The following is a 23023-nucleotide window of genomic DNA, read 5'->3' on the forward strand; positions in this document are numbered from 1 at the left end:
AATTTGGTCACAAATGCGACCAAATTTTTCAGTGGTGCGACTAAAAAAAAAAAAATTTGGTTGGACCTGTGCGACCAAATGTTTGGGTAGCACAAAAAAATAAAAAAAAAATAAAAAAAAAATAAAAAAAAAAAATCTGCAACCTTCCCTGTGGTCAACAACAGACACATTTTGCCCCTATTGTGGACTAAACCAATCAGAGCTAGTAAGGGGCGGGACCTCTCTGATTGGCCGTGGTCCAGTTGAAAGTGCAGGTGGAAGTGGGAGGTGAGTAGCTTGAATAAAGCGATATCAATTCATTAAATCCTGAATCGACTTTTAAATATAACTGTGTTTTGCCAGAAACGCCAGATTCTCAGATTAAAGCTCACAAAACCATTTCAACAACAACCAAACAGCAAATGAGAGCAGGTACAGGGATTCCACACAAAGACGTAAACACAGAGGACCGACGCATCAGAATCAACTTTGTCTTTCTCAGGCGGCCCGTAGACGGACACGCTGTCGGAGCTTAGCGATCCTGATGCGTCCGGTCCGCGCTGTGTTTACGTCTTTTTGCGCTGATTCTGAGCTGCAGGTTTTGTCTCTCCAACCAAAATTCGCCGAGCCAGCAGCAAAAGAAGCAGCAAACCGCGCTTCACATTTGATCAATGTCGTCATGAATTTTGCTGTTTTGCTTCCACGACTATTAAAATCACACTTCATGCACAGCTAGCTCTCTCTCTCTATCTCTCTCTGTACTTCAAGAACAGTTTCCCGTCTCCAATCTCTGTTTTCTGTATTATTCATTCACTTATTGCCCACCAGTCTACCGTTGTTTACAGCGCTGTGGCTGCTGTCTTTTTCTTTTCTTTTTTTCACTTAAATGACCCCGGACAAGAAAGCCTATTTTTTCTGTTGTTCAATACTGAAGAAATCTAAACTTTATATGCAGAACATTGTAGAATATTTTTAAGGTTATCTGCTATAAAAAGCCAGACCAGGAAAATCTCCTTCATGTTTTTCTGTGTTTTATTCTCAGTTACTTTCACACAAAGGCATCTGCTGTGATGTTCACAATTCTGATAAATGATCAGAATTATAATATTTCTGACTGTCTGAGGCTAAGTTGAATCGAATCAGGACTTTGAAAACCGGAATCGAATGGATTATAGAAATCAGTGATGATACCCAGCCCTAGTGAGCAGCCTAGGCCCGACAGAAGTGGATGTAGCTGTAATAGGAAAAGAACTATTGCTAACTTTTCTGTTAAGTTAAGGCCTGATCCTTCTGAAATTCATAGCCAGTGCTCTGACACGGTGTCATCAATCTTTGAATGCTGAAAAAGCACAGTGTATTCAGAAAAACACATTATATTATATAAATTATTATAAAATTTGTGTGCGCCTAACTTTTGTGCCGGTACGCCTAACTTTTTAAAGTTGGGCGTACCGGTACGCCCATGGCAAAAAGTTAGTCTAGAGCCCTGAATTTTCCTGTTAAGTTTGACCATTTTATGGACAAACTATGCTTTCACTGTTTCACTAAATAAAAAGCATCTTAAAAACATGATTATAGATAAAAGAAAAACTGTGATTTTATGAAACAGATAACAAAGTTCTGTGTCTATTTCATACTATATACTTTTGACTATGCCCTTGGATGAAGGCATTTGACAATGTGTATGTACAAAGGAGTGCTGAAGTGGACATTCAAAATAGCTCTTTTTGAGTCTATTCTAGGAAACCATTTCAATGTAAAAATTGAGCTTACAGCTCTTTTCAACTCTTTCAGATAACTTGAAACATTCATATGAATTTTCAAGTAGTGTGGTAGAGGTCAGCTTCTGTCACAAAGAATTTTTCCAGCCAAGATTGAGACACAAATGAAATATGCGTAAGGAGCCTTTTATTTCACTTTTTCTTAAATAATATTTCAGTCTAATATGTCACAAAACAGATAAAGATTCAAACATTTGTCTCTCAAACAGACAAACACCCCCAATTATTTAATTTAATATAATGTAAAGGAAAGCAGCAGATTACGACTTTTAAAGGGCCTCCAACAAGAAGATTTCTGCGTATGAACCATTAACATTTTTATTTACATCTTGAGCAAATGATTTGAACAGTTGATGATGACTGAAAAAACAAAAATGGAGGATTTGTAATTTTTCTTACTGCATTCTGGTTAAAATTGTGTCCCAATTTATGGGTTTTTGAAACAATTTATGGAGAAAATGTCTTTAAAATGCAAATGAAAATATTGGGCACTGCATGACATTGAATACTAAAAAATACTGTGACAAATAAGACAATATAAATACAAGTCTCTCAGGGTTGTATTTGACCCACCCTTCTGTCTTCCTTTATGTGTTGTTTGAGGATGTAACCTTTCTGAACATCCAAGCGACAGCTTTATATGTCAACGATGAATTCATTCTTCTCCGCATTTAAAGCATATCGAACACAGATGTTTTGTCTTCTGGTTTTTGTGGCCCTAAATGTAGTCAATGGCTCCATATTGTAGTGACTTATACATTTGCCCACCAAGTGAAGAGTTGCTGGTTTGATTCCAACGACTCGTTGTGACTGTGTCAGGAAGGGAATTAGGCATAAAAACTAAATTAAACATATAAAGCTTCCTGCTGTACCAAACCCTTGTAGCAAGTCAGCATTTAAAACTCACAAACAACATATGCTCTCCTCACCTGCATGAGTAAAGCAGGACAGCATGTGTTTTTTTATGCATCCACTACATTAGTGAATCTCCTCTGTGGTTTTCCTGCTTTCCTCTAGCCTGGCAGATCCACGCGTACTTATATGATGCTATATGATGCTAAAAATCAAGTTGTAGGTGTATTATGAGCTGAACTGTTGCTAAGCCACAACGTATGGAGTACTTTCCACACAGACCTATACACAACAATTTTACTGAGTAATTAAAAACTGATGATATTAATTTTCTGTCAACCCACTACTTTAATAATTACACAGTTTCATGCCGAGAACCTGGAATGATTAAAAATTCAACTGACATATACTAAGATTGATCAAGGATTGGGAAAATAACTAGCACCTGGTTTTCCTACTAGTGACAGCATATTTGTTGCAGTCACAAAGATTGTTTGAGCCAGAAAGGTTCTAAGCTTTTTGGCGACTTTTCACAATCTAACAAACAAACATTGTCACAGTGAAAATACCTTGCTTCACCAGGCGCACTTCTCCTGGAGGAGTTTTCTCCCACAGCCCAAAACAGTGTCTGCCTTTGGCACATCGGATAGTGGTATTCTCTGGGGAGACCCGGCCTTCATCCCCCGCCACTCGTTCCACCTCCCATTGCTGCTGCTGGTCTGTGAAGGCACATTCCCTCACCTCACCCTGCGCCGCTGTGAAGAGATAGAGAGCAAAGATGTATGTTATGTAAAAGAAAAGAAAAAAGAAAATTATTATTTTATATACATTTAGAGAGAGAGATATTTTTGTGTGTGTTTACGTGTGTGTTATAGGAGCTATAGAGGTAGGCACTGGAAAGATCCAAATATATATATTTTAGGGGTGCAACGATATTCGTATCGATATTGAACCGTTCGATACAGTGCTTTCGGTTCGGTACGCATATGTATCGAACAATACAAAATTTGAAATTTATTTTATCAACTTTCCTTCTGACAATGCTGTCTGTGTTGAGCGTTCGTGAATCTGCGTTCGACTACTCCACCTAGGCTGCACTGTCGAGCGCAGATCCACTGAGCGCTCAACACAGACAGCATCGTCAGAAGGAAGAGTGCAGGGCAAGCTAGCGAGACAGAAGTTAAGCTCTCCTTGCAACATGGCAAATTGAACCTCCCCCACCCTCATTCAGATCTGGCGTTTGGAATTATTTTGGTTTTCATGTGATGTATGACCCTGAAGGTAAGCGCGTCATGGACTAAAGTATGTTGGATGTGCCACGCAATGCTCAATTACACGGGTGGGAATTAGTGTGTTAGCGCAGTTAGCTCGTTAACGTGTTGGCCGTCTAGCCCCATGCACGGGGCGATCAGGGGTAGCTCGTTAACGGAGATTTGCCGTGTTGTGGCGTTAAGGTCATTTCAACGAGATTAACCTGAAAGCACTAGTGGGAACACAACGAATATGACTGCACATTTACGCCGACATCATCCTAGTGCAAAGACAAGTGGAAGCAGACAAAAACAACAAGCAAGCAAGCTACAAACTTTACCAGAGTCATTTAGACAGCCTTTAGCACATGATTCTCCTCATGGGGACCTGATATGTTTAATATGCTGCTGAGAATATAGCCCAGAAGAAGCGTATAGTATAGCTTTTATTTTTTGAAAGAGCCATTTCTCTGTAATAAACTCTCTTTTCCAAAGATGAGTGATTCCTCAATCAGATACAGGGCTCGCAATACGGGCTAGCGATTTTTCCAGTCGGGCTACCAAAATCTCTCTCTGCCCTGCCCGTCGGGCTATCGCAGGAAGGAAAAATATATGTCAATGCTTTTGCATTCTTTCGGAAATGTAGCTGGGCAATTATGTCATTGGCATCGGTGAGCCACTGTCAATATGTGACATAATGAAATCCAATTGAATTTGTGCTTGTTTTTTGCTTTCACTTTGCAATCACGTGAACTGTGTATAGAGAGCGACAGCACTGATTGGTGAGTGATGATAATTTGTGCACCAATTCCTCTGACATCGTCTTATTAATCGTTAGCTTACTACGCAAACATGACAAGTGAAATCTCCGGCAGCAAGCTTAAACATGTGAGAGGTTAATCGTGCAGAGAATCGCTGAGCGTTATGTGAGTGCGTGTGTAAAAGCAGCAGGATATATATTTTAGTTCAGCTGAGCCAAATAAGACAGGTCAGGGTGAAGAAGTGACAGCCAAAGAAAAGCTTACCACAAAACAGAAAAGTTATGATGAATCAGACTATAAGGCAAAAAGAAAGTGCAGCTTTATGGTTTCATGGACAAAAGAATTTCTGTGGCTGCAATATGACGAGCTAAATAACCAGGGCTGCACATAAGTGGTCCACAGGTGCGCATTCGCTGTCAAAATAAAAAACGCGCACAAGGGTTAGGGTTAGGGTTAAATTTAAAAACTGACGGCATATTGTTCAATTTGTCTTTTGTAAAAATGGATGCAGAAACTTTGATAAAAATATCTGAGGAAAAAAAAACTGTACTTTTGAGTTAAAATATATATTTATAATTTTAATAAATGACAAATTAAAAAGGCATGAACATTTTTTTGTATCGAAAAAATATCTAGTATTTAGTATTTATTTATTTATTGTCATTGTCAAGAACAATGAAATTGCGTTTGGGGCTTCCATACAACCCAAAAAAAAGAAGAAAATAATAAATACCCCTTAAAACCCAAGTGTACATATTTAACCCAGTGTGACTCCAATGCAATAAGACAATCCTTAGCAATAATGTTCGTAGAAATTCAGACAAAGACCTGAGAAACATGACAAAATACAACAATGCAACCCATTCAATATTATTGTACTGTGAGATATGATATCAGATATGATAGTTATCTATTTAAGAAAGAAGGGGGGGGGGGGGGGGGGGAGAGAATAAAGATATGATGCACCAATGCAGACCAGTTCATTGCTATTAAGAAGTTGGATATGGTTATTGTCCGTGAGGGGGGGGCAGAGAGTTCAGGAGCCTCACAGCCTGTGGATACAGGCTGTTGGCCAGTCTGGATGTTCTGGCCTGTATAGACCTGTACCTTCTCCCTGAGGGCAGCAGATGGAAAAGGTGGCGCGCAGGGTGATGTTGGTCCCGCAGGATACTGTGCACCCTCCTCAGACAGCGAGTGGGGAAGATATTACTGATCTCTGGCAGACTTGTTCCAATAATTCTGCCAGCTTCTTTCACCACCCGCTGGAGTGCTTGCTGATCGGCCTTGGTGCAGCTGGGGAACCACACTAGAAATCCATACGTCAGAACGCTGCTGATGGCACAGTTGTAGAAGTTCAACATCAGAGATCTGGGAATGTGTGCGCTCCGCAGTCTCCTCAGGTAGTAGAGGCGCTGTTGGGCCTTCCGTACAACTGAGGTGATATGGTTGCCCCAGGACAGATCCTCGGTCACAGTTACCCCCAAGAATTTAAAACTGCTCACCCTCTCCACCGCCTCACTGCCAATGAAGAGAGGCAGATGGTTGTTATGACCCCTCTTCCGGAAATCTACAATGATCTCCTTGGTCTTTTTGGTGTTTAAGACCAAGTTATTGTCGTGGCACCATGACTCTAGTTGTTGCACCTCTGTCCTATAGTTTGTCTCATCATTGTTGGATATAAGTCCGAGCACTGTAGTGTCATCTGCAAACTTAACAATGAGATTGGACGCGCAGGAGGAAATACAGTCATGGGTGAAGAGAGTGTATAGCAGAGGGCTCAGAACACACCCCTGAGGGGCACCGGTGTTGACCACAAGGGTGGAAGAGGTGTTCTTACCCACTCTGACACTCTGTCTACGGTTAGTGAGGAAGTCCACAATCCAGTTGCACAGAGAGGAGTTAAGTCCCAGTTGGTGGAGTTTGGGACGGAGTTTGTATGGCCGGATGGTATTAAAAGCCGAGCTGTAGTCTACAAAGAGGAGCCGTGCATAGGTGTTCCTGTGTTCCAAGTGCTTCAGTAATGTGTGCAGCACTGTGGCGATCGCATCCTCGGTTGACCGGTTCTCCCTGTATGCAAACTGGTGCGAGTCCAGGGATGGTGGAAAAGCAGCTCTGATGTGTTTAATGACCAGTCTCTCCAGGCATTTGGCGGGAATGAGGGTGAGTGCCACAGGTCTGAAATCGTTCAGACATGTGACATTTGACTGTTTTGGGATGGGAACGATGGTTGCTGCTTTGAAACAGGATGGTACCAGTGAACAGGACAACGAGGTGTTATATATAGAGGTGAAGACGTCCGCCAGGTCCGCAGCACAGTCTTTTAGCACCCGGCCCAGCACTCCATCCGGCCCGGCCGCCTTCCTGGTGTTAATGCTCCGGAACACACGCCTCAGCTCATGAGTGCTCAGGACCGGAGCAGGGTCGGTTGAGGGGAGAGGGGACAGGACAGGGTCGGTGTTCTCCCTGTCAAAACGGGCATAAAAGAGATTTAGATCCTCAGCCAGAGTAGAACTGTCGGCTGAGGGTGATGGTGTTCTTCTTTTGTAGTCCGTGATAGCCCTGATGCCCTCCCAGACCTGCCTTGGGTTTGTGTTGTTCTCAAACCTGGCCTCGATACGCCTCCTGTGCTGCTGCTTGGCAGTCTTGATGCCTCTTCTCAGGTTGGCCCTGGCAGCACTGTATGCCTCCTGGTCCCCGGATTTGAAAGCGTTGTTCCTTGTTCGAATAAGTTGTTGAACTCCGTGTGTCATCCAGGGTGGATTATTAGGGAACACACGGAATCGTTTCCAAGTTGTTACATTGTCCACACAGAAACAGATGTAGTCCAAGACAGTGGAGGTGTAACTGTCCAATGCGACACGATTGTCAGTGTCCTGCACCTTGAATACATCCCAGTCTGTGCAGTGGAAACAGTCCTGAAGCATCGGAATAGCATCCTGCGGCCATGTTCTCACGGTTTTGGTTGTAATCCCAGTGCTCTTGATCTTTTGTGTGTATATTGGGTGTAGCAGAAGGGAGAGATGGTCTGACAGACCCAGGTGGGGATAAGCCTGGGCTCTGTACGCATTCGCCATGTTGGTGTACACCTGGTCCAACGTTCTATCTCCTCTGGTAGCACACTTCACATTACGGTGGAAATTGTGAAGTACAGATTTCAGGTCCGCGTGGTTAAAATCCCCAGCCGCAATAAAGACACTGTCCGGGTGTGCTACCAGGCTGTTATTGATGCTGCTGCTCAATTGTGCTAACGCTAGCTTAGCATTAGCATCTGGTGGAATGTAAACAGCGCAGATGTAAACGGCAGAAAATTCCCGAGGGAGATAGAATGGACGGCACTTTAACACCAACAGTTCTACCTCTGTACTGCACAGTTTTTCCGTTACCGTGACGTTCGTGCACCAAAGGTTGTTAATATAGATGCACAGCCCCCCGCCAGTCTTCTTACCCGAGTCCGCAGACCTGTCGGCTCGATAGGCGGTGCGGCCTGCTAGATCGATAGCCGCATCGGGAATGGCGCTGTCCAGCCAGGTTTCAGTGAAAATCATGCACGAACAGTTATTAAAAGTCCGTCGAGTGGCGATCTGCAGTCGTATTTCATCCAGTTTGTAACGGATTGAACGGGCATTGGAGAGGAATATGATCGGGAGTGGTGGTTTAAACGGACTAGTCTTTAGCCGTGCCCACAGGCCTCCCCGCTTGCCTCTCTTCTGCCTCCGCTCGCAACGTCTCCTCCTGCGGCTTGCTGTTGCGGGTAGCCCCGGGGGTTGCTTAACGATCTCCGGGGGGGGATGAGATACTCGGATGTTAGTTGAAGATCTCCACGGCTTAGTTGTAGTAGATCATCTCTGTTGTATTGAAGTAACCCCAGACTGTGTGAAATAATACACAGTACCACCAAAAGTGTAGGAGCTCCGGGCCGCTGCGTCTGTGCGCGCCGCCATCCTGCAAAGAGACTTTTTCACGAATATATAAAAATTATCGAAAAAAAAAAAAAAAAAAAATATATATATATATATATATATATATATATATATATATATATATATATATATATATATATATATATATATATATATATATATATAGATAGATTATAGATTAATACAAATACCAATTTCAACTCTAGCCTGAAGGACATAACACATTCCCATACAGAGGAGTATGTGAGGATTGGAGCTAAAGGGTTCCAAATGGCACCAATTAAAAAACATCAATAAAAAGATGAGTAATAACAGCAGTGTCTAGAAGACCAGAGTTTAAGCAGCTCAGTGTGCATGGTTAAGTTCCAACCTTGTTCCTAAATAATAAAACAATTTTATAGGTCGTATTACATAAAATCAGAATAAACCTTGAATCTAATGTAATATTGTTGATTTTTGTGTAAGAAGTCAGAAAGTGTCCGTTCTCCTTTTTTCGTGTGCAGTGAATGTCTGGAAAACTGTGTGCTATGCCAGCAAGAAATGTGTGCACAGGATGCTTCCGTGGGTAATTTCAGATAAGGGAGACATAATATGCTACTTAGTTTCCTTTACTCCCAGCTCCTCCCTTTCCTGCATCTGAGGGTGTGGGGGGCTGAAAACTGTTTAAATGGGCGGACAAAGGAAAGTGGCTGTGCTCAGTCCAAGGTCAAGCTAGCTTGTGTGGGCAGAGGGTGACATGATGGAGTGGTAGCTCTGCTGGGCATGAAGCCAACTCTCCTCCGCTGCTCCCATCATCTGATAAAGCTATCAACCCTGGTCTACTGTGGGCCTTGGCGACCCTCAACCTGTGGGCTCCTCACTGCCTTCTGTTCTGTGGGTTGCATGCTTTGTAAAGCGGGAAAGGAGTTCAAACTCACAGTTATAACTATGTTGAAGAATTTTCATTTTCATGAGGAAATGGCTGACGGCTCTGCCGGGGTTAGCCGGTAAAATTCTAGCAGGGTGTTGCATTCTGATTACTAAATAGTACACACACTAACATCTTATCATACATACGGCTTCATATTGTTTCTATTCCACCAAGCTAAAATATGACAAATAAATGCTGCACGGTTGACAATGGGCACAGAAAGTCTTCTGATGCAGCTGTATTTTCATTTTTCTTTACTTTGAAGATTTGAAAAATAACTGATCTCTCTAGTCACATTTTTTCTTATTGAATAACGTCGGTGAAATCTCAGTGTCTGAATAGAGCTTTTGTGCGTTTCTTACATTTTCTCCCTGTTGAAAACATTTTGCAATTCCAAGGTGTTTTGATATTGAAAGAGACAGACAAACACTTTTTCTGACCAAGAACTTGGAAATCAGGTATACTATTTAAAATACTTTTTTAGAAAGGATCATCAATACAAAACACTTCAAAATAACTTCTATAAAAGACTGTTCTACTGTTCATGGCAAAAGAAATGATCCTGCCCAACATTTGTTCCAACGGTGAGTCAGCAAACTTTTTGCCAAAACCTCCACTTCAAGCATGATTGTTCAATTGCAGCACAGCCCCCACGACTAACTTTGGTAGCTATTTGAAGCGTTGAATTTATCCACATGTTGCAGCAGAAAGTACCGAGAGCAGCATGTTAGGAGGAAGGCAGCAGCTCCAGTGCTTCATCATCACATCCTGCAAAGGATGTGCTCAGAAACAGTATTAAACCGTAGGTCACCCACATTTAAGCAGTATATTTTTATGCTACAGGCTTTCTTTTCGAGAGTACGGCATGACTGAAACATAACCATTGTGAAATCTTTTGACAAAACTGATTAGTATGGGCTGTGTAGTCATGCCATACCCAGTATTGTGAACACATGGATAGCAGAGAACCTCCCAGCTTCTCACTGGGACTCCTCTGACCGTAATTTAATTTGAAAACAACAGCTATTATTGCACCTCTTCACTGTCTTTTACTCATATCTCACACCACTTTTGTTTATAAATACAAGATTGCTGTCCACCATATGCATATGATGATGTATTTTCAACCTCTTATTTATCATTTATAATTTTCGTTGGCCTTTTCCCTTTTATCATTTAATAGCCACTTCTAAAAAGGCGGAAGGGAAGGCTAAACATGTATAGATTTAATCAGCAATCATCTTTTCTTTTGTCATTTTCTATCATTTGTCAGCACTCAAATTCAGCAATAAGACTGGTATAGATGGTGGAAGTCAGAACAACTCTAGTACAAAGAGGAGAAACATAAAGGGACAACAGAAGGAAGTGCAGAGCCTGTGACAACACCCACAAACAGTTAAACACTCTTGTATGCCTGGCTTGGTAGAAATAAAATAAAAATAGTAGTGCATACAAAAATTATTTAGTAATACTTCTATTAGTATTTAAAGTCATGACATGAACCCTTTTCATAAAGCTTAATCTACAAGAGCGTTGAGGTATAAAAACAAATAAAAGCCCTCATCCTGTCAAGCAACGTGCCCACAGTCCCCAAACCCTTCACTCCCACCCAATCTAAACACATGATTGCCTGTCTGGCTAAAATATCATTATACCACACTGACTGACCTGCAACACATTGAATAGTTCCATTCTGTTTGTGTGGCTGCACATAACAAGCGTGCACAAGATTAACAGAGAACACGGGTCACACGGCAACTTCTTTAGCATCTACTCACATCTAAATCTTTACAGGAAAAGACATTCATTGTCTGAAATGTATTTATTGAATTTAGTAGCTCAATATACAAAAGTAGACTGAGAAGGAAGACAGTGGAGCATGGAATGAAGCCAAGTGACCCAGGCTTTACTCATTTGCAGTCTGAGCCATGGGAACAGTCCAGTAATCACTTTTCATTGGATTGCCTGCAACTCTACTTGACTTGGGTTCTGTGTTTTTTCCTTCTCCATTTATGATTGGTCATGGAAGGCTCTGTACCTGGGTGCTGTGGGTCAGATGCAGGCAAGGCCAGTGGACCGAGGAGGAGAGAGGGGAGGAGAGAGGGGGTAGTCATATCAGAAGGCTTCAGAGTAGTTTACTGCTCTGTGCCTCTTCATTGGATGGTGGCGGGCACTGCTGAGTGTTTACCCATGGCCCAGTTATTTGCTAATCTCTCTCCACCTCCCCCAGCTGGCCTTCAGTGCACCCTCCCACTCCTGTGGACTACCCCCTTCCCCTACTAAAAAAACAACAGCGATCTAATCTGGCTCTCTCTCCCTCTCTCAGTGCTGCCAAGGCCCATAGCACCAATGCAAGAGACGGCAGTCTGAGACTTGATTAAAAGTCACCCAGTGCATGGATGTGTTGGCTGTTTTTTCTCCACACATTCAAGATTAGAGACACAGGGTGGAAAAGGAAAGGAGGGAAAAAAACAGAGCAGGGCTTTTTGACTAAAGGCTGAAATGTGCTTGGTGCATCATGCACACACCATCATCTCTGCTGGCACGCGATCACGGTCTACTCCAGGATGCGAGATGTGCTCTCTTGCTTTGCTTTTTATGTGGAGCTGAAAGTATGCTGCACATAGAAATTTTAAACAGAGCTGATTCTGACTCAAACAAATATATTCCAACACCTGTACTACTAAAACACACTCATTTCCTTCTAGTGTTTACGTTTTCATTTCACATCTCAACACAACACAAATATGCTGAAAATGCAGAGGGGCATTATCTTTGCCCAGGAGCACGGTGTTTTCAGTGTCACAAGAGCTCAAGCTGCTGCACGCCGACAGCCATTAAAACACTAGTGTCTCTAAATTATATTGTTATTTGGGTGCATGCTTGCTGCTGAAGTACGATGGACAGGAATTTAAGGTATTTTCTGACACTCCCAATTTTTCAAGTCCCCTGGCTGAGTTTTAAGATGCTGGAGATGTGGGGTGAGGAGAGTGGGCTTTAATCTGTCCCATCTGTTGCCTCAGGGACTGCCCCCCCCCAAAAAACAAAAAAAACAAAAAACCAAACCACCACTCAGTCTGTATCTGTCTGGGTCTGGTACAGTTATGCTAATCCTGTGGCTTGTAATGCCCCTCAAAGCTTAAAGGCCTTCGTTACAGACCACCATGTATTTATACTAAACCCCAACCCCCCACCCTCTTTCTATATTTAAAACTTTCTCAAATATTTCATGAAAACACAGATGAGAACTAGACCGAAGAGGTGTTTATTATCATTTTGCGAGTATAGGATAATCTCAGATTTATGGATAAGCTCTCATTTTAGGCTGTGTCTGAATTTAGTCTGTGTTTATAACACATATTTTCTCGTTGAATAAATGAACAAGTACAGGCTTGACGGGCTACATAATAGCTTGACTGGTTGATTTCCCCTACACATCCACCCACTCTACCAGAGGACTGTGGCTGTCTGATATGGTGGATTTTTCACCTGTTCTCTAAGATTTAACACGTGCTGTAATGTTCTGCACAACTAAAATCTCAGCTCAATAAAAAGATCTGAAACAATTAGGTCACAGAAAGAATGGAAGCCAATGACTCTGGTAGTTAATTTATTATGCTGCTACCATGCAAAGAGCGGACAGTCATCGCTAGTTTAAGCTACAATAAGTCATATTTTCTGCCATTTTGAAATATATTTGGTACTGTATTTTAAAGTGGTTTGAACTCAGGGCTGATAAAGAATGTTATATGCATATGTTCTTGGTTTCCTGAGTTGCCCTTTACTGTGATTCGCATCAGTGCTGTACCAGCTAAATGGTATTGTGAAAACTAGTTTAGAAACTACAAAAGTTTTTTTTTGTTTTTCCCAGCGGCATCAATTATTCCTATCAACACTGTTTTGCAGAGAGGTGGTCTCTGGTTAGCGCTGGGTAGCTAGCAGAGATGTTCCAAATGTAAGTAGCAAAGAAAGTATCACAGTAAAGTAAAACACTAGATTCCTCTCTACTCAAGTTGGAACAGCATAACTGATCCTCCTCTATGATGACAAGCATTCCCAGTGTCCTACTTACAACTAAAATGTTTGAATAACACACTTCTAGAGAATCCTTAGGCTAAGCTAAGGTTGTCATCAAGAGGCCTGCTACCACAGCCAATGCTACAATCTATCTCTACAAATCAAATTAGGGCTGCTCGATTATGGCAAAAATGATAATCACGATTATTTTCACTAAAATTGAGATCTCGATTATTTGACGATATTTATTTAACCCTTTAAGACCTACTATAGAACCAAGTCCGCCAGAGCTTATATTATTTTTTTACATGTTGTAGTGCCATTTGTGGGAGCATTTCAAGTTGCTATACAACTGTTATAGCCCATATTTTAATAATATGTATGCATTAAGTCCATAGTAACTACATTAATTGCAAAAAAGTGCAATAAACTACAAAAAAATTGAAAATCGTTTTTGTTTTTTTTTACATATATTTCTACTTGGAGAAATTTAAGAGGTTTATCCCTCAAAACTTTAAATACAAAAAAGTTGCAAAAAATAGTTTACAACAACAGGAAATTTATTTTGAGTGTCTTCATAGTTTTATTTTGGAGATACACCAATTTTTATATACTGCAGGAAAAACGAAAAAACAATCCTATGATGCAAATTTGCTAAGAAAACAGCATGTGCATCAAAATAAACTATTTCCAGCAGTGCAATTCGAGTTCTAAGCATCCCAGAAACTATTCAGAAAAGTCTAACATGACCAGTATAGGTTTTTAAGGCCTACAAGTAAAAAACTACATTTTCCGCGAAAATGACGTCACTTCCGGTTTCGGGCAGGAAATGGCGGACATGCGATCGTTCGCGCTGACGTCTGTTTCACTGTGGGAAGTGTTACGAACAGCTGATCGGATCGGCAAAGCCTGTTTCTGGAATATTATGTTTTTGTTCCTGCAAGCGCTTTTTATGCAATTTTTGCAAAGCTTTATGTGGAAGGAAACCGTGACCGAGGACAAGCTGATGGCATAAGATGTAAGTTTCATATGCAAAAAAAATTATTGCGCTAGCTTACATGGTTCCGGTTCTACAGGGATTTAAAAATAGTTATGCAAAACGGAGCATGCTGCTTTGACCGGCTTTAAAGGGTTAACAATGACTTTAAAAAATAATATAAAATAGTGTGCAACACCACTGAAGTTTTTTTTAACCTCTCTTTTCAACCAAAAGGCAGTCACTCTCTCCTCTCCAAATAACTTCTGCTTAGCTTTCCGAGTTTCCCTCGGGTCCTCTTAATCAGCGGTCTCCAACCTTTTTTGCGCCACGGACCGGTTTATGCCCGACAATATTTTCACGGACCGGCCTTTAAGGTGTCGCGGATAAATTAGGGAGGGGCTAATAATCGGCTCAGTCATTTTTAATGATCGTTGAAAGCCCAGATCGTAATCGTGATTAAAATTCGATTAATTGAGCAGCCCTAAATCAAATAATTGGCTATAAATCAAGTGACTAATAGCTTAGGACTAGCTAATGTCCTTTGTTATCCTAGGGGCTAAAGGTAGCAAGATAATACCCAATAACAGTAGTTGGAAAACAATTCAACTAATATATTTAAGACATACTCTTTAGTTGAAAAAAATAAAATAAATAAAGGAAGACGAAAAAAATAATAAAGAAGTGGAAACAACACTCAATCTCACAGTAAATAAAGGTAAGTTATGATACCATCGCTGTCATTTGTATTATCTGGGGGGGTTTTCATGTAAGAAGAGGCAGTGCACATGAATGACTACGACCGCTTAAGCCATCATGTGACAGGCTTTGTCTATAGTCCCAGCCAGGTAACTTCATTAACTTTTTATCCCACAAAAATGCTGAATGCTTGTTGGAAATGTAAAGAATGTTTCATACTTTTGAATTTTCGACTTAAAAAAATTAAGGTAATCACATTTTTTCAATTATCCATCAGGTTAATTAATACTGTTAAACTCTGCCATCAATAATACAGCAACCATGCTTTGGAAAGTGTGATATTTCATATAAAAATAAAAATAAAAAGTCAAGGTGAACAAAATCAAGATTTTATACAGGTTTTAAAACATTACTACCAGCTGAATTCCAATATTAATCCAATATCAGGTGCTTTATCTGATCACCTGGCCTGCTTCATTTCTGCTGCCTTTTTCCCTTACTTTTGTTAAATGCACATCTGGTCTAACTTCCTACCAAATGTTAATTTTAAGTAGGGCTGCTCAATTAATCGAATTTTAATCACGATTACGATCTGGGCTTTCAACGATCATTAAAAATGACAGAGCCGATTATTAGCCCCTCCCTAATTTATCCGCGACACCTTAAAGGCCGGTCCGTGAAAATATTGTCGGGCATAAACCGGTCCGTGGCGCAAAAAAGGTTGGAGACCGCTGATTAAGAGGACCCGAGGGAAACTCGGAAAGCTAAGCAGAAGTTATTTGGAGAGGAGAGAGTGACTGCCTTTTGGTTGAAAAGAGAGGTTAAAAAAAACTTCAGTGGTGTTGCACACTATTTTATATTATTTTTTAAAGTCATTGTTAACCCTTTAAAGCCGGTCAAAGCAGCATGCTCCGTTTTGCATAACTATTTTTAAATCCCTGTAGAACCGGAACCATGTAAGCTAGCGCAATAATTTTTTTTGCATATGAAACTTACATCTTATGCCATCAGCTTGTCCTCGGTCACGGTTTCGTTCCACATATAGCTTTGCAAAAATTGCATAAAAAGCGCTTGCAGGAACAAAAACATAATATTCCAGAAACACGCTTTGCCGTTCCTATCAGCTGTTCGTAACACTTCCCACAGTGAAATGATGCACCTGCTGTTTTCTTTGCAAATTTGCATCATAGGATTGTTTTTTGTTTTTCCTGCAGTATATAAAAATTGCTGTATCTCCGAAATAAAACTATGAAGACACTCAAAATAAATTTCCTGTGGTGGGAAACTATTTTTTGCAACTTTATTGTATTTAAAGTTTTGAGGGATAAACCTCTTAAATTTCTCCAAGTAGAAATATATGTAAACAAAACAAAAGCGATTTTCAATTTTTTTTGTAGTTTATTGCACTTTTTTGCAATTTATGTAATTACTATGGACTTAATGCATACATATTATTAAAATATGGGCTATAACAGTTGTATTGATGTATAGCAACTTGAAATGCTCCCACAAATGGCACTACAACATGTAAAAAAATAATATAAGCTCTGGTGGACTTGGTTCTATAGTAGGTCTTAAAGGGTTAAATAAATATCGTCAAATAATCGTGATCTCAATTTCAGTGAAAATAATCGTGATTATCATTTTTGCCATAATCGAGCAGCCCTAATTTTAAGGAACATAATAACTGCACTTCATTCTGTTGCAGCTATCACTGTAAGTCAATGTGGACATGAGGAATACTGACGTCTGAGGATTTAAAACCTACAAAGAGGAGGATACACATTTGCAGCAAATTCCACATAAGTGGCAGTTAACAGATTGCCTTCTTTTTAAACCTTCTGTTCATGTAAGTACGCACGAACCCAAGCAGAACTGTTAATCCACACACTGAACAACACTTTTTGCACACTCTAGATGTATTGTCTGCACTGGTCAAGGAAAATGCCTCGTACTAATCATAGGCTGTCACTCTGAGTTACCATCTCAAGGTTGCACCTTTTGTTTTCTAAAGCATCCGCTAATTTCTCCTTTTTGCCAAATCGGAAGCATGTTAAACACTGCTCTATTGTATCTCTTGCTGCTTTTACCTCCGCCCAGAACTTAAACCAGTGGTACTGGAAGAGAGACACATTGATTTTTTTCAGCTAATAGAGTACAACGCTGGCTGTATTAGAGATCAAATGACCTCCCACCTCCTGCCCATTCCAGCATCCATTGGTCTGTTTCTATCTGCAGTCAGTATCACATCTTAAAAAATAATGACGAGGACCAACCAAAATATCATGGAATCAAAGTGAGGCCAGTGCTTTTCTCCAGCCTAAGCTTTTAATTTGCACTGTTCCAGTTATGTAAATATTATTTCTGCTTCTACGTGGCTGATATTTTAGCATTTCATGAGTGACTGTCCTCCTGTTTACTATCCTTCTGCTTCTCAGGATGTACGGCATCACATCCTGAGAGCTTAATGCACACTCAGCAGTGTAGGGTGAGGGCCAAAGTGGACACAGCTTGGTAATTTGAGCTTGTGGGCTTTGGGTAATTTTTTCACACTGCTGACACTGAGTAAAGACAGTTAAATCATTCCTAAAGCTTGGTTTGATTATATTAGTGTGCGTCATAATAAGCCACTATTTGGATTACTAATTCTCCCAAAAAGCTTTCAACGAACAAAAGATAAGCAGAAACTATTTTTGAGAACATTTAACTGTCCTAAAAATATTTGATAGGTGCAGCCTGTAACTCAGGGAAAGTACTCTCTGTGCCATCTTCGCCACCTCTCTGCCACCAAGACAAATTCCTCAAATTTTATTGAGAGTGATATTTAAATAATTCTGATCCATCCTCTTCTACATGTTTTCCAACCAAACTTGCATTTTAAAAGAATGAGCAAATCAAAGGATCCACAGCAGTTTACACCTGGCTAAAAGAATTCCATGGCCTACAATGTGGGCCAGGACGCACATCTAACAACCACACCACAGTCCAACAGGAGTCTGTAATCTTGAGCCACTAACTTCACTTTCTGTTGAGCCACTGATGTGGCCAAGCTGACAGATTCAAGAGACCTGCCGTGGCCTTGCAAGGCTAGAGAGGGGCGACCAGGCTAGGGAACAGTAGGTCTGTCAACGCCACAGTATGGGGCCCTCGAGACAATGTCTTTAGGTTTGGGAAAGCGGAGCAAATGAGCAGGCCTTTTATTCTATAGTATATTGGTGCTACTATAATCCTCTTTGGACCCCCAAATCTCCAGCTTACCTGGTAGAAGACTAAGTTTTTGGCTGTGGTGAAAAATTTTTATATTTTTAAATTGTCACACAGGTTTTCAGCATGAATATGCTACAACTTAGGCCTTACTTGGAAAGAATTCTCTGTAAATAAAAGCCCTGTTACAAAGAAAGCCTGTGGTCGCACTGCAGGTATGGTGTGCAAGTTTCTGCCATGTTTGAAACGGTTTCTACATGACATATTGGAGCAGCAGGCATACACCTACACCCACATCCACATACTGACGAGTCACCATGGACAGTCAGCGAAAGGACGACCCAGGCCAAGCTGCAAACAGGTTAAACACATGGCAGCAGAGGGAATTCAGACATGAACAGAGGTAACAGAAAAGTCATGAAAAGGGGACAACAGGAGGAGGAAGAAAAAAAAAAAAAAAGCAAGACGTTTAGTCAGAGAGATGACTAACACTTCTGCCAGATATACAGCCCTGTGCTGCTTCTCATCTTTATCGTTCCAAGGATGACCTCAAGATGTGACCACCGGGATGTGTCTGCTTTGCATTCATAAAGCAACAGCATAGAGAGCAAGCAGTTTGTCTTCTTTCTCTCTGACTGCTGTCCTAATTAATTTTGCACAGTCCAACGATTTGGATTTATTGGTCGTTTACACCACACATACACACATAAGCGTCAATTAATTGCCCTTGTGTTGATTACTGAAGTAATATGTCAATCTTCTGACAGTCGGCGCAAGTAAGCCACACTCATGAAGGTAAAGTATTAATTAAATATCAAATGACATCACCACAATTTACATTTTGCTTTTTGTTTGTCTTCTTTTTTTAAAACACCTCTGTAAATGATTTTAGCCACAACCTGAAAGGCTCTCTCTTCAAGAAATGTTTGTCTATTGAATCATGCTTTTTCTCCACTAGATAGGTACAAACCCGAGTCAATAGGTCTCACAATAGGTTAAAAAAGCAGACTTCAATGTCATGTTATAAAACCACCTTGTCTGTTAAATACACATCTAAATGCAAATAGGGCACCATCCGCAGGCAGCTTTAAAATATGAACACAGTCACACAGTGTATTCCAATTTTGCTAAATGCATTCTTATACTTTCCTATGCAACAGCAGTTTTAAATGTGGGTTTCTGATAATAACCTGTCTATGAATGGATGGAGGAGCCTAGGCAATAACACACACTCACAGAAATAATAATACATTATTAAGAAGCACACACATTCACACCCACGCACTGGGATGGGCAAACCAGGCAACACAAACCCCCCTATTTTCAAACATGGTGCCAGAGCCTGAGCACAATCTTGAACTTCACCAAAAGCACCCATCTTTTAAAATACCTTCCCACACATTCCACCTGCTCCCTCTTCTCTCCTCCTTTCCCTGCATACACTGCTCCACTATCTCTGTGCAGCTCTGCTACTATCTTATCACACTCAAGGTCTCACAGAAGCCTGGCTTCAGCCCAAAGTCTTGAACAGGGGGCACAACTTGGCAGACAATGGCTGCAGTATGTTTGGCAGTGTTTTTCTAAGCACTTTTGTACACCCAATGATTAAAATAAGCAAGGGGTGAATTTGCTGCTGTGTTTAAGAGAAGATATCTATGATGTTTTATTACATTCAATGATATGAGTGATATAGAAGACTCCAGAAAAGACCTAACCAGACAAGATGCGGGGGAAGAAAAAACAAACAGATGAGGCAGACGCACACAAACACAGGGAGCAACAAATGTCTTTCGGATTTTTTTAACCACAGCCAAAACACACACACACAAATAAATAAATACAATTAACAAAAAACGAAAATCGTTTTATATTCAAACATCTGCACCATGGCGAAGGTATAGAAAGAAGCAGAAACCAACAGGAAAGCATTAAATATTAATGAGGAGCACATTTTCTCTCAAACCAAAAATCAATTTACCAGTAACACACTCACCAGCCACTGAAGTCAGGAAAATCGCCAAGCAAATTCCAAATTCAGCCAGCGACTTTATCGTGATTCGGCCCACAGCCATGACAGTCTTGACTGACTTTGGTCTCGTAGTTAGAGGTCCACCGAGTTTTCTTTTTACTTCTTCTGTAGTTCCCACTTTGTTTTCAGACCCTCTCCCTCACGTCATAACTTGAACTACTCTCACGGACATGGAATAATACATCGAGCAATTGTGCAAAAAAGTAACGCTGTTAGGTTGGGGTCGGTGATTTGTTCACGATCGTTAAGTGCAAATGAAAGTTAAGTTAGTCCCGTTTCCGACCCCAGCACAGCCTGGACAGACGAGCCGAGCGGCTAACTTGTTTGGCGGATCTGCCATCCACAACTAGCCAGCGAGGAACGTCCATATCTGCTAGCTAACATGCTAGCTGCCAGGGGTTACTGTCTGGTACTACAAAACTTAGGCAAAGAGGGTAAATACCACGAAAAATCAGGCACTCAGTTCTTTCGTCTAGATTTCAAACCATTCTCAGCTTTAACCCTTTATAAAAATGTCCAGTCGTCGACACTTACAGCTATAAATTCGGCATTTAAAGATTAGCCACTTAGCCCGGATAGGTCGCAAGCTGACTGCTAACCGACGCTAGCTTAATTCCAAGCCAGTTACTTCTCTGTCCCGTCTCATTTCTCGCGCTTCCTTGCAGAAGAAAACAAAATTCATAAATCAGTGGCGCCTATACTGAGCTTTTCTGGTGTGCGGTACACCGCGACTACTCCTCCGGCGCTGACAGATGGCGGCGGGAGGAGATGGATATCTCTCGTTCTGAACGGGGCGGCTGGGAACGCCTCGTTTGCAGGCTTGTCTGGACCGCTCGTCTCCGGTATCAGGTTGCTGTGGGTTGGTGTTGGGGGTGGAGGACAGAATTCCACCGCGGGAGGGGTGAGCCAGCGCCACTGTGCTGCAGACTATGGATACAACACCCTGAATCATGTGCTGCATTCAGGCTATCGATGGAACTGTCGAAACGTTAATTACTGTAAACACCGGCCTGACGTTAACATCTTATACCTCGAAAAATAGTCGCCAATGTTATACGCCAACGTTATAATACGGTTATAGTACAAAGCGATAGGTATTGATAAAAACAAATAAATAACTGCTGTTTGTTAAAAGATGATAACAATCAAACATGCTCAAATATAACGTAAAAGTAAAGTAAAATTTTATTTATATAGCACCTCTCAAGATAAAAATCACAAAGTGCTTCACAGAAACTAAAACCTAAAAATAAAAATCAACCAAAAGCAAGTTTAAAAAGATGAGTGTTTAGCTGTTTTTTAAAAGCGACCACGGAGTCCACAGATCTCAGGCTCAAAGGGAGAGAGTTCCACAATCCGGGGGCCAGTTACAAAAGCTTTGTCGCCTCTTGTTTTCAGCCTCGTGTGTTGGACAACCAGCAAGCCCTGGTCACATGACCTCAGGGACCTGCTGGGAATGTATGGATGTAAAAGTTCACTTATATATGTTGGTGCTTGTCTATGCAGAGCCCTGAAAGTCAAGGTCAAAACCTTAAAGTGGATTCTGAATTTAACGGGGAGCCAGTGCAGCTGAATCAGCAGGGGTGTGACATGGGAGTACTTGGAGGACTTGGTCAGAAGCTCTGCAGCAGCATTCTGAACAACTTGCAGATGCTCCAAAGAGGCATTACATAAACAAGTAAACAAAGAATTACAATAATCCAGAAGAGATGAAACAAATGCATGAATGGCAACTTCCAATTCGGAGCGCGATACAATGGGACTCAGCTTAGCAATGTTTCTCAAGTGATAAAAACAGGAGCGAACCAGAGATTTTACATGGGCATCCAAAGTCAGAGCTGAGTCAATAATAACACCAAGGTTCCTGATAGACGGTTTGGCAAATGTAGCAAGTTGGACCCAAGTTTTCCATAACACTAGGTACAAAATTTTTAGGAGCACAAACAAGGACTTCAGTCTTCTCCTCATTTAGTTGAAGACAGTTTCCAGCCATCCAACCTCTAATGCACTTATGCAAAATCTGTAGCTTGGAAACATCATGGGGCTTAAAGGAGATATATAACTGAATATCATCTGCATAGCAGTGATACGAAATCTCAATAAGTGTTGAAGAGGAAGTAAATACAGCAAGAACAATAAAGGCCCCAAAACTGAACCTTGCGGCACACCATAGGCAAGAAAAGTAGAAGAGGAACTGTACTTACAGGTAGCCACAGAAAAGGATCATTCATGCAAATAGGATTCAAACCAGTCCAAAGCAGCCCCTGATATACCCACCCAGTGTCTCAGCCTATCTAGCAGAATATGATGTTCCACAGTATCAAAGGTAGAAGTCAGGTCCAACATCAACAGAACGGAGCATTCTCCTGCATCACATCTCATCAAAATGTCGTTGGAGACTCTAAGAAGTGTAGTTTAAGTTGAGTGAGCTCTATGAAAGCCAGATTGGAATTTATCCAGAATGCTGTATTCATCTAGAACAGCTATAAGCTGCTTAGCCACAACCTTTTCTAAAATCTTAGCAATGAACGGTAATTTTGAAATTGGTCTGTAGCTACTAAGAAGAGAAGCTTAGTTTTTTTTTTTTAACAGTGGGTGAATAACAGCATTCTTACAATAAACAGGGACCTGACCAGAAACCAGTG

General features: G+C 41.1%; 1 protein-coding gene across 1 annotated transcript in view; it reads right to left on the bottom strand.

Moving 5' to 3' along the window:
* The window catches only part of LOC309700149 (bone morphogenetic protein receptor type-2-like), a 45553-nt gene extending 24270 nt beyond the window's left edge, over nucleotides 1-21283 (bottom strand). Inside the window, exons 1-2 of the mRNA XM_082523584.1 lie at nucleotides 20343-21283; nucleotides 3182-3367 (exon numbers count right to left, since the gene is read on the bottom strand). Of these exons, the coding sequence (XP_082379710.1) occupies nucleotides 3182-3367; nucleotides 20343-20421 (265 nt within the window). The 5' untranslated portion in view covers nucleotides 20422-21283. The remainder of the gene's footprint in view (nucleotides 1-3181; nucleotides 3368-20342) is intronic.
* Nucleotides 21284-23023: the final 1740 nt, after the last annotated feature.

The sequence above is a fragment of the Aulonocara stuartgranti genome (assembly GCF_965226115.1).
Source record: "Aulonocara stuartgranti genome assembly, chromosome: 23".
NCBI classification, from domain to species: domain Eukaryota; kingdom Metazoa; phylum Chordata; class Actinopteri; order Cichliformes; family Cichlidae; genus Aulonocara; species Aulonocara stuartgranti.